Source organism: Ambystoma mexicanum, chromosome 1p (assembly GCF_040938575.1).
Source record: "Ambystoma mexicanum isolate Mex_15411 chromosome 1p, UKY_AmexF1_1, whole genome shotgun sequence".
Classification (NCBI taxonomy): Eukaryota; Metazoa; Chordata; class Amphibia; order Caudata; family Ambystomatidae; genus Ambystoma; species Ambystoma mexicanum.
In genome coordinates this window covers 10,053,416-10,065,612 of record NC_090921.1, presented here as the reverse complement: position 1 = coordinate 10,065,612, position 12,197 = coordinate 10,053,416, and the positions used below count along the sequence as shown (strand labels likewise).

The following is a 12,197-nucleotide window of genomic DNA, read 5'->3' as shown; positions in this document are numbered from 1 at the left end:
TCAGATATCTGGCAGCACAATCCAGTGAGTGTGCGAGAGAGGTATTATCAGTAGGGTGGGGGGTGGGAGTACAAAGGTGTCTATAGATGCATGGCGCAAGCTGTCAAGTGATGCCTGGGTCTTGCAGACCATGGTGGGATTTCAGCTAGACTTCATCTGGATTCCCGAGCAGGCAAGAGCTTCGACCAGAATCGTACTGTCAAAAGAGGGCAGCATCCTTCAAGAAGGGCTCGGGCAGCTCAGGCGCAAGGATGCTATGGAGCCAGAAGCTATAGTGGTAGCAAGGTTAATCAAAAACATTTTCATGCTTCGCAGGAAGGAGAAGGTCAGGCCAGTGATAAACTTGAAGAGCCTTCATGGGTGAATTACGTACATGCAGTTCAAGATCGAGAGCACTCACGTCCTGAGAGACATCCTCACGAAAGGGGATTGGCTGGTGAGGATAGACCTGAAGGACACATACCTGACAGTGCCAGTGGCACCAGAGGACCGCCCTTGCCTGTGTTTCATGTCATGGGAGAGCATGGCAATTCAAGACACTGGCCCTCATTACGACCCTGGCGGAAATCGCAGTGCAAAATGCACCATGGAGCACGGCGGAAAGCTGCCGATAGCGCCATGGGGGTTGGCGGATTTTCCGCCCCATTCCGACCTTGGCGGGGCGGTAAATCCCCATTCCCCATTTTACCCTTCCCCATTCCCATTTTTGCCCCATAGGGTATAATGGGAGTGGGGAAGGCGTTCATTACGCCACCGTAAAATACGGTGGCGTAATTAACAACAAGGTCCCGTAGCGCCATGGATTTCTCCGCCCGGAAAAACCAGGCGGAAAACGCTCCATGGCGCTACGGGAACTCGTAGTAGGGCGGACGGGTCCGCCGCGAATAACGCTGGCGTAAACCCACTCCGCCAGGGTCGTAATGAGGCCCACTGTCTTTTGGGTTCTCCTCAGGCCTGTGGACATTTACCAATCTTGTGAAACTGGTGGCAGTGGCAGCCAGGCAGAGGGGCATTCGGATGATAATTTACATGGACAGCATCCTATTTCTAGCAGCGGACGAGGTGACATTTATTTATTTATTGCATTTATTATACGCCTAGTCCCTGAGGTATTACGGTGCAGTTAAAGACAGCTTTTACAAGAGCGTTCCATTGGTGCATTTGGGACAAGTATAGTTCAGTAATAATTGACTGGCCCTTCCGAGTTAGACTTTATTGAAAAGCCATGTTTTTTGTAGCTACTTGAAGATTAGGAGGGAAGCTTCATTTTTCATATTGAGTGGGAGGGTGTTCCAGTGTGTGGGTGCCAGGACTGGGAAGCTCCTGCCACCTGCTCTGCTACTCTTGTAGCGTGGGATCATCAGGAGCGAGTTGGAATTGGATCTTAGCATTCTGTTTGCTTCTTTTTTAGTGACAGATTTGTTGATGTAACTGGGTGCTTTATTATTGAGACATTTATGGCTAAGACATAGGGCCTTATTACGAGTACAGCGGTAGGGGGTTAACGGCATCGGTAAGGTTGCCCGTGCCATTAACCCCCTACCGCCGCATTCCGAGGTCCCTTAGCGTGTCCCACTAAGGCCGGCTGATTTTACCAGCCGCCCTTAGCGGGAGCTGCTAAGGGACCAGGGAGCTAATAACAGGTTCATCCCACTTCAAAGCAATTTTTAACGTTTCCACAACCTCCTGTTTGGTAAACCAAATGTCTGTTTCTCCAAACACAATTACAAAAATCAAATGCAATTTTTTTTTTAGCACATCATACTTCTTCTTCATAAGTAACGCTTTAGTCGGGGATAGCTAAATCAAAAAGAAATACTTTAGTCAGGATAACTAATTCAACAATCACTTGCGGTTATGCAACAGTTCATCAAAACGTGATGATGGAATCAACACTATTTTTACACCATGACCTTTTACCACAACCACAGTACTTTAAATCATCTTCTTCCTGGTATATTCACCTGCAAGGACTAACTACAATTTGTCCCTTGCCTGATTCTCTGTGGTAAGACTTATTCTAAAATCTCCACACTAGAATTATCAATGGGGAGATTTGCCCCTTAGGCAATGCAGGTTACATTTCTCTCCCCTTTTACAGGGAGGGTTTTGCTCCTGTGGTCTTTGATTTCTATCTGTACAACATTTTGGCTGCTGGCAATGTGGTTTACAATTTTCTCCTTCTGGACATCTCTTTCTGGTAGTACTATATCCAAATTGCCTTGGTATCACACTCAGTCTTTTCTGGCTTTGGCAAAGTGGGTTACAATGTCCCCCTATTTGAAATTCCTCTTTAGGAGAGTTGTGTCCTCTTTGGTTTATTATCAGTTTTCTTTGACTTTGGCAATGTGGGTTACAATATTCCCCTATTTGGAATCCCTTAGCAGGAGAGTTGTGCCCAGTTTACCTTAATTCAATTCTTCAGTATTCAAAATAAGTATCATTACCTAGTGGTCTCTCTCAGAGCTCCCCGGGGTCACCTCCTTCAGGCCAACTCCCAGCATGCCCTGGTGTCTCCTCCTGACTCGCCTGTATTGCTGCTTCGCTTTTTGGGACCTCCTCTGCACCTGACAGCTCCTGTCGGTCTGCCGCCACTCGTACTCATCTTCAATGGAGCGTTTGCAGCTCTGTGTGCTATCCGCAGGAAATCCAATACCAAGCAGTTCAGTGTAGAGGGCTTCTCTCTCTCTGCGCGTCCTCTGCATAGCCAAGGTGTCCCAACCTCTGCATCGTCTGCTACACTGCGTCCTGCTGCCGCCACAATGGACAACGGCATCTTCGGATTCTGCTTCACCCTGATGCTTCTGTCTCATCCTCACCTGAAAGACCTTTACATTTTTAAATATCCTGCTGAGGTGGTGATCATGACAACAGCTGGACGGCTCACAATAGTTTTCTACTTCTGGAACCCTCTTCCTCATCTCAGTACTAAGAGGGTTATGGTACTTGGAGTCCATGATGATGATTTTGTTGTTTGATCTTTCATTAATTAATCCAGTCTGTTTGGTTGATTCAGAGGATCTACACTTAAAGGGGGTTATTAAGGAGTTGATCTATTTCCCTTGGATCCGAGATCTAAACGTAAGAAAGAAACTTAAGTACTGGAAGCCATAATATTAACTTCCTGATGCCCCTGTGTACCATTTTCATGTTTGTTAAAAGGGTCTTCATACTTGGCACTTTAGGTAATTCTGGGAGAGAGCGCCGTACAGTGACAACATGCCATTCTGTATTAAGGCACTAGGGAATCTCACCATCAGAAGAGGATGAATACTGCATCTCTCCTAACAGAGTTACCACAGCTATCTCCTCCCATTTGATCGTCCCTCCTGATATCACCCCCCGTGTTAGGATGTGCTAGCGGCTGCCTTTCCCTGGCCACATGGGAGGAGACTTTAGGCTGGGATTTTGTGATGAGGATTGATCACAGACATCAACATTGTCCTGGCCTTATTCCTTAGCTTGCCAGCCAATACATTGTTGTTCCCACTGCAATTGTCATGCAAGCTCGCTATGCTCTTATGCTTGTTATGCTGTCTGAGGGTTTCAGACATCAAGGTGCTGGAAGTAGACAGGAATTTGTTTTCCCCCTGACGTGGTAGCATGCAATGTGGTTAACGAGGACAAAGACCAACCCTAGCATTGTTTCCTATACATATCTGCTAGATCAGCCTAAGCTGTGCGGCATCGTGTGTTAAGTAGTACGAGAATAGGACGGCAGAGTTAAGGTGAGCGGGGGTCACCCAGCTTTATATAGCGCGGAGAAAGCCTTTGAATGCGGTGCCCTCAGCAACAATAGCCAGATGGGTCAGAGAGGTCATGGCGCAAGCAGGAGTAGACCTGTCCATGATCGGAGCGCAATCTGTTAGAGGAGCAATAGCTTTCAAAGCTTTTGTGTCGGGAACCAGTCTGCAGGATATTTTGCGAGCAGGTGACTGGTCCAACGACTACTCTTTTAGAGAGTTTTGCTTGAAGTCAATGGCTCAGCAGCGGCGACAGTAGTGTGAAGCTGAAGAAAGCCTAATGCTTGCCTCTGTTCTTGACATAGAATGAAGATTACCCAGGTTTACGGCACAGGGAGTCTTGATTCTCTTAAAGACTCAGAGGCAAGCATTATTCCTACCCTTGCATACGGAGAGATTACGTTGGTACGCTAATGTTGTGGATTCGATCTACTGCTTTGTGCGGCTGCGTATACCCTCCCCAATATGAGATTTTTTCTCGGCTCACAGTAGATCAGACGAATAATTGACGTCTCCAATAGGTTTAGCTGGCACGAATGCGCATCAGGAGGGGCGGCACAGGAATGGGAGCTAGTCCGCGAATGAGGGCTAGGAAAAGAGTTTGGTTGGCAGTGGTCTCTGTTGCCGTAGAAACATTTGGTTAATTTTGGAACAGTTCAGAGCAGTGCAGAAGAAGAAGACACCTATACAGGGAGTGACATTATGGGTCCTGGTGAAAGGAAGTGGTCTATGGCACTATAGGAAAAGTACAGGACATAGGGATTTGTAGTTCTTTGTAAAAAAAAAAAAAGAAGGGAAAAAAAAGACAATTGTTACATTTGATCAAAGTGTTATAAATTTGGAAGCTACTGGAGAGTCAGATTAACTACTGGAGAGTCAGATTAAAGAAGTTGAAGCATAATTCTATCCTCAGTGTCTTTAATAGAATCAAGACTCCCTGTGCTGCAAGCCTGGCTAATCTTCATTGTTTGCACAACAAACATATCGGGAATGTGTATTTTGTGATGTTGACTTAATCAACTTGGATTCAACACCTTTAACAAGATATCATTGGAGAGTAAATAAACCAAACGCTGCCTGTGCAACCCCACACAGAATGGACCAGGGCAAGAGCGGCTCCTTCCTCCATCTGAGGTAGATCTGCGGTATTCCGATGAGTTCCATTCTCCAGTAGCTGCCTACCAGAACTATGTTACGCACGCTTTGCCGTCCATTCTGGGTTTTCGTCGTTGCCATGATGACGTTGCTGTGGATTGTGAATTAGCTGTGTCCTTTTTTAGTTATCCTTTTAACAAAGGCTATTAGTCCACATTCACACTTTATTGCTTTTTGCATTACTTTGCATAAAAGGCAAGGTGGGTAGACCCATTCATGAGTCCTTAACATGCTAACATGTGCCAATCAATGTAGAGTGGGTGGAAAGATCCAGTGCTGTTGGCCTGTTCTTTTGGGTGGAAGGGTAAGGGTTCTTTTCTCAGAGGTATAGCAGCATAGGACTCAGTGCTACAGCTGAAAATGAACACCGCACTCATCATTCTACAGCAATAAACGCCGGTCCTGTGGGCTGTACCCGGAGGTAACGGTTTGCGCAGATCGAGTTACAGACCAGAGCAAAGCAAGGGCCATAATGCGGGTCCCGGATTCCAGTATCTCCAACTGCATTAAAATCCGCATGCCTGGAGATGGAGCTTACTTTTCTGCGTGGAGCGGATGCGGTCCACACGCTGTGCCGCTCCATGAAGAAAAGGCTCATTCATAGCAGGGATACTAATTGATTTGCAGCCATTCCCAGCACATGTCAAGTGAAACTCGGTGACCTACAATTAATTACACATTTAATTGTGTTAAATTTTACAAATTTACAAATTAAAAAAAAGATTGGAGAAATTACAAATTTCTTTTGACCGAAAAACAATTACTTTTGCAAATTGTTTTTATATTGCAAGGGCGACCCCACACAACCTGCCCCCACCCCCTTACCTTAAATAACACCCTTACCCCACACCTCACATATTATGTACCTAAAATATACAAAAATCCCGACGAAATTCGAACAAGAAACCTACCTCCCATTTTTATTTTGCAATCGGTCATTTCTACGGACACACATTTACGCAGGTGGCAAAACAAAGAAACAAGGTAGATTGTTCTAAACCACAAAGCCAACGGGTTTTGTGCTTAAGATGTGCATTCTGCAAAAACTTTATCCTCTTGTGAGGTGCCCAACAATCAGGGTGGGACTGGGGCATACGTGTGTCCTCTGCACCAACGAAACAGTAGCCCTCAATAACAAATTGGAATTAACCATTTTTCCTGACGACGGGGGTGTTTTGATCAAATGTAATGCAAATAGTACATTTTAAAATATATTTGGTTAGTAGCATCTTCTAAAACTAGTGCAGTAACTCAAACTGGGTTTATTTTGACCAAATAAACTCGCCCACTTTGACTAGAAAATACTATCCCAAACTAGAATGTTGGGCCAGCCCTTCGGGCATTGCCCTATTTTCCTATGGGTCTTTCCGAGCCTGGCAACAATAGTTTCTGCTCTTTGTGAATCGAAGGGACCGGCATCAGATCTTAGAAACCGTGGAAGGCTGCATCTCTATAAACCTAAATGAGGCGCAGAAGTGATTAAATGGTGTTCCTGGGCCTGGCTCAGAACTAGATGTTCCTCCTAGTTTTATCTTGGCTGTCGGCGGCCCTTTTTTATTTTTCCTTATTGGTGAATTAGGATTCTGTATTGGTATTCTGTACCCTAGAGGAATGTATAGCCTGTGCCTGGGTAATGGTGGTTGCCATGTTAAGCAATGGATGATGTGTGCTAGATGAGGGGGTCAGAAAGGTTCCTGACTCACCCCTATAAGAAGGTGAATTCATTTTAGGGGTACATAAATCACATGATTAAATCCATCAAGGCATCTGAGGGTCTTGGTTTGATTCCGTGGTCGAAGTGTATGAAGAGAAGTAGTGGCACTATGTTCCCTATTGGCCTGCCCCCGCTCCCCACAAATCACATTGCCACAAACCCACCCACGCGTTATCCAAACCCCCAAACACATACGCCTGCTATTTAAGGGAACGTTCAGTGCACTGCACTTAAAATGCAAGTGTCAACTTCTTCCTACACTTTTATCTTAAAACAAAAACATTCCGGATTGGTTACTTTTTCAAATAAAAGTAAAGAAGCAATACAACTTAATAAAAGAAAAGTAGAGGAGCAGCGCCACTGCTTACTTCAACCACTGGTTTTTAAACAACTGATACTGCTACCTGCTGCGCGGCCGTGCTTCCCACTGTGATTCTAATATATCTCCACACATAGCAGAGGTGGATCAGGAGTCGCAGAATATGTGCCGTGACATGCACAGGATCCAGGTACACGCCTAGCGCTTCCCTGTTTTTCAACACATGCATGTTCTGAAATCTGTGTGCACTTTGCCATGCACCTGGTGGAGAGATCTGCAAAGGTTCACAACATAACAAACGAGATGGCCATCATTGCCCCGACAGTGTCTCGATAGTTTCCACGGATTGTGCCAGGTTACCACTGATTCAGGAAATACAGGAACAATCAGTGGACATGTGCTCATACTATGGCCTTCAGAATGTTTCAGTCGCTAGCGGCATGTGGAACACACACACGAACTCTGGTGCAGGGTTCTGAGGCCAAGGTTCCATGCAGGAAGCTAAACAGGGGAGGGAGAGTGTGGGTAAACTGACAGCAAGAGATCGACAAGCAATACGTGGTCTAACTCTGTGCAGCCGGTGAGAAGAATATGGCATGTGTGAGAAAGCAAAGGGTGTCTCGTCCGCTAGTCCTCGGGGACTGGTGGCAAGGATAAGGCCATCGCTTTTGGATCCACTTCCTGGGGGTGGACCAGTGAGGGAGGATTACCTGGGTGAGAGGTCTTCAGGGAGTGGGTGTGAGGCGACCGATGGTGAGATGCAGCATTTCCCCCTTTTCCGTACCCATGACCCCTTCTAGTGTACAGGATTCTCTGATGCCCCAATCCACCCCCTACCCTTTTCCACACAAACACTGGGCCGCGGAAGAGGGTGATTGAGAGCAACAAGGCTAGCTTTTATACATGCCATTGGACATGTCCCGCAAATCGGGTCAGGCAAAGTCTGGCACTTGACTTTAATCACAGACATCTGATACCCATTAGCTCTCGTCACATGGATAAGAGGTGGAACATTGAGACACACACTGAGCAGTGTGGAACACGAGAAGCAGCAGAACTTCTGGGGCAAAGGTGAACCTACTGGAGCAGAGCGAAGGATTGAGGGACGAGAACCATGGTTAAAGGAACCCAGGAGTTCCCTGCTGGACGTTGTTGCCTCCAAAGAAGCGTAAGAGATCCATGGAGAAGGCCAAATACGAGGCAAGAAGACTGCATTGTGTTGCAAAGGCTCCTCCAACCCTCTTTGGTTAACAACTGGGTTGGGGAGGTGAGGCCAAGCCTGTGGTATTAACCTTGACTCGTGAATTAAAGACAAAAGACAAGAAAGGAATGCACACAGCCTGTGAGTTGGCGAGCAACATGAAAGACCAGTGTATGTTAAGGGAAGATTGAAGTTTCAAAGGTATATAGCACAATTGAAGGCTGCACGCAAGTGAATGAGACACGAAGAAAGGCAGACATGTGGTGAACTTTAAAATAACTGATAACTGTGAAACCAGTGATGCATAGTAGCAGACTGGTCTAGCAAAAGGAAAGGCCACTTGAAAGTCTCTGTAAAAGGTGAAATGTTTTATTATAAAGGAACAAAGGGAATGAACTTTAAAGAGTGTGATTATCAAGATTTACCCTGGCGAAAGGGGAAGCAAGGAGTGAATATTGAACTCTTGTGCTCATGAGATTGAACTACATAGACCAAGAAATACTGGAGCAAATAACACAAGGGTGCGAGTTAAAGGGAAAGTCGAAGTGGCCGGGGGGGGTCTACAGTAAAACCCTTGCACTTTCGAAAGTCTTCGACATCTGAAAAATGGTAGAAGCCTGACTGAAGGAGACCGGAAGTGAAGTGTGATAAATTAGGGGAAGGGAACCCCTAACGGAGGTGCATAAAGCTACCCCTACAAGTGCTGTGAGTGAGAAGTCCGAGCACGATCGAGGAGGCCTACGTGAACTTTTGTTGAACTGTGAACCTTTTGTTGAACTGTGAAAAGAACTTTTGGAATGTTGGAAAAGTGACTTTAACGTGGAAGGAATGGCTGGCCTCGATCCACGTTTTGAACTGCTTTGTTTTGAGAACTTGAGCCAGAGTGTGTCCTCTCGTCGATGGGGACCGCCTTACTCTGTTCTGTCTAACATGGGGAGGAGAGCTGACTCAGCCATTTTGATTCTTTATAATAATAATAATAATATTATATGCGAACACTGATTTTCCTTTGCATAATATTCCCTTTTAGACACTTTTTGTACAAGAGATAGGGCAGGAATGAGGTTTTGTTAGTATAGGCCATTTTGATTTGACAGGGACTGACTAGCAGGGCGTTATCTTTATTATTTGATGGCAGAGATACTCCTATCTTAGCTATAGGGCAAAGTAGGAGATTTTCTAAACCTCGAGAATTGAATAAAGGCTTTACAATTGTACCTTTTGTGTCCGTGTCATACTTGTGATACCATGCCTCCCTTACACATGGAATACAACAAGGATAGTGCATCTGTGATTGAACAGCTGGCCAACCGGAAACGTATTAACATGATTGCGAAGTAGAGCAGTCTAGCGAACTCTTACATGGGCGGCCTTTCTTTGTTAATTGAACTTGCACTTTACATGCTGCTTATGAAATTGGATCCGCCAGTAGACCCGTTGCTCACTTTGGTTCCATGTGATAATGTTTCCTGGAAAACTCAGGTAGACGACTTTTTTTTCTGTACAACAAAAATTCTAGGAGGGGTATTATTATAAACTCCAATTCTAGAATATTTGGGGAAAGAGTTTGATTTTTCTGAGGGTGCATTTACTTTACTTTTCCACTGGACACCCTCACTTCTATGAGACAATGCGCATAAAATGAACTGACTGCCAAAATATTATTTAATGTGTATAACTTTGCACATTCCACTCTTGTGGGGCTGATGCGCGAGTTGAAATAAACTTGGACTAGTCCGGGTGTGTGGTAGTAGAAGGTTTCTCACTGTTGAGAAAACCACTGGGTCTCGGAAAGCGCTTATTAAAATCATTATAAGGACATCAGTCGTAATCTGTGTTGGCAGTGGCCAGCCCAGGCCTCGCCAGACTCGCCACCTCTAGCTACCAAAATTATGATCATCGCAGACGGAATGGCAGATTATTTACGCATTCTGCCATTCCCTTCTGTGATACAGAAGTCGCCAATTTCACCAGCCTTTATGTACCAGATTTTTTTGTTGATTAAAAACAATTGGACTATGTGCCAAAAAGCTTACTTTTTCTCCTTTTCTTTTTTCAGATAAATAAAAAACCCAGATCATGAAGCATCGGTGGAGGAAATTCCTCGGTTTTGGACTCCTTATCATAACCGTCTCAATTCTATGGGCCTTCATGGTAAACGGCCTGCATGTCCACCATGATCTGATTAGTCCAACGCCACATACCCTGCCGCAAAGACACTCCTTCACTCTGAAGGATGACATGTCCACCTACCAACTCAACGTCACCCAGTTCGAAATGGAGTTCCCTCATTTGCAGAGCTACGAATGCACCCTCCTGGAGGACAAAGTGGACTATTGCCGCTCCCCCGCGGGTAAACCGCTGCTGCTGCTCGCCATAAAGACACACCCCATGTCAAGTGACAGGAGGGCATCCCTGCGCCGGACGTGGGCGGTGGAAAAAGAGGTGTCTGGCTACTGGGTCAAGCCCCTGTTCCTGATGGCCACCGACCCCGTTCTGAAGCACATGAGTTTGGTGAGGAAAGAAGTGGAGGAGTTCCAGGATATACTCATGTGGGACTTCAATGAAGGCCACCACAACCTGTCGCTGAAGGAGCGCTGCTTCATAGAGTGGTTGCACCACAACTGCAAGGAGGCGGAGTTTATCTTTAAAGGTACAGTATACGCATTACATTTCCCACACACCCCACAATGAGACGAGTCAGAGAGTGAGCACCATACCTTGTACTCCACCCATCCACTATTCAAAGAGAAGCAGGACAATGTATACAGTGACATGCCTGGGAACGTGCAGGATACTCGCCCACTCTTTCCCCTTGAGCAAACAGCAACCAACACATCCTTTACTTTCCTAAACTCCTCACTCCCCTCCAGCCACTGCCACAATCTTTACAGTTGATCACGTTTTCCCGCCCTGCATTACCCCAACCAGCACCATGTTGCTACCAACCTTTCCTTCTCAGCCCTACCACTTCTCCACCCCCCTGCCTCCAACACTTCTAACCCCATCTTCACAGTCCTTCTGCTGCCAGGATCCTACAATTCTTGCTATTAACTCAACCTTTGCATGTTATCCACCCAAATGCCCTTGTTTGCTCCCGCTAATCCTCCACCCATCACTGTCTAGACTATTGGGTCTACTCCACTAATCCTCTACCCATCACTGTCTAGACTATTGGGTCTACTCCACTAATCCACTGTCTAGACTATTGGGTCTACTCCACTAAACCTCCACCCATCACTGTCTAGACTATTGGGTCTACTCCACTAATCCTCCACCCATCACTGTCTAGACTATTGGGTCTACTCCACTAATCCTCCACCCATCACTGTCTAGACTATTGGGTCTACTCCACTAATCCTCTACCCGGCACTGTCTAGACTATTGGGTCTACTCCACTAATCCACTGTCTAGACTATTGGGTCTACTCCACTAATCCTCCACCCATCACTGTCTAGACTATTGGGTCTACTCCACTAATCCTCTACCCGGCACTGTCTAGACTATTGGGTCTACTCCACTAATCCTCTACCCAGCACTGTCTAGACTATTGGACCTACTCCACTAATCCTCTACCCAGCACTGTCTAGACTATTGGGTCTACTCCACTAATCCTCTACCCATCACTGTCTAGACTATTGGGTCTACTCCACTAATCCTCTACCCAGCACTGTCTAGACTATTGGGTCTACTCCACTAATCCTCTACCCATCACTGTCTAGACTATTGGGTCTACTCCACTAATCCTCTACCCAGCACTGTCTAGACTATTGGGTCTACTCTACTCCACTAATCCTCTACTCATCACTGTCTAGACTATTGGGTCTACTCCACTAATCCTCTACCCAGCACTGTCTAGACTATTGGGTCTACTCCACTAATCCTCTACCCAGCACTGTCTAGACTATTGGGTCTACTCTACTAATCCTCTACACATCACTGTCTAGACTATTGGGTCTACTCCACTAATCCTCTACCCAGCACTGTCTAGACTTTTGGGTCTACTCCACTAATCCTCTACCCAGCACTGTCTAGACTATTGGGTCTACTCCACTAATCCTCTAC

The 12,197-nt window shown here is 45.9% G+C and overlaps 1 protein-coding gene across 1 annotated transcript in view; it reads left to right on the top strand.

The window, feature by feature from the left end:
• Nucleotides 1-12,197, top strand: part of LOC138563791 (beta-1,3-galactosyltransferase 5-like) — a 166,771-nt gene that overhangs the window by 41,714 nt on the left and 112,860 nt on the right. The window contains exon 2 of the mRNA XM_069642862.1: nt 10,192-10,785. Coding sequence (XP_069498963.1) covers nt 10,212-10,785 — 574 coding nt within the window. The 5' untranslated portion in view covers nt 10,192-10,211. The remainder of the gene's footprint in view (nt 1-10,191; nt 10,786-12,197) is intronic.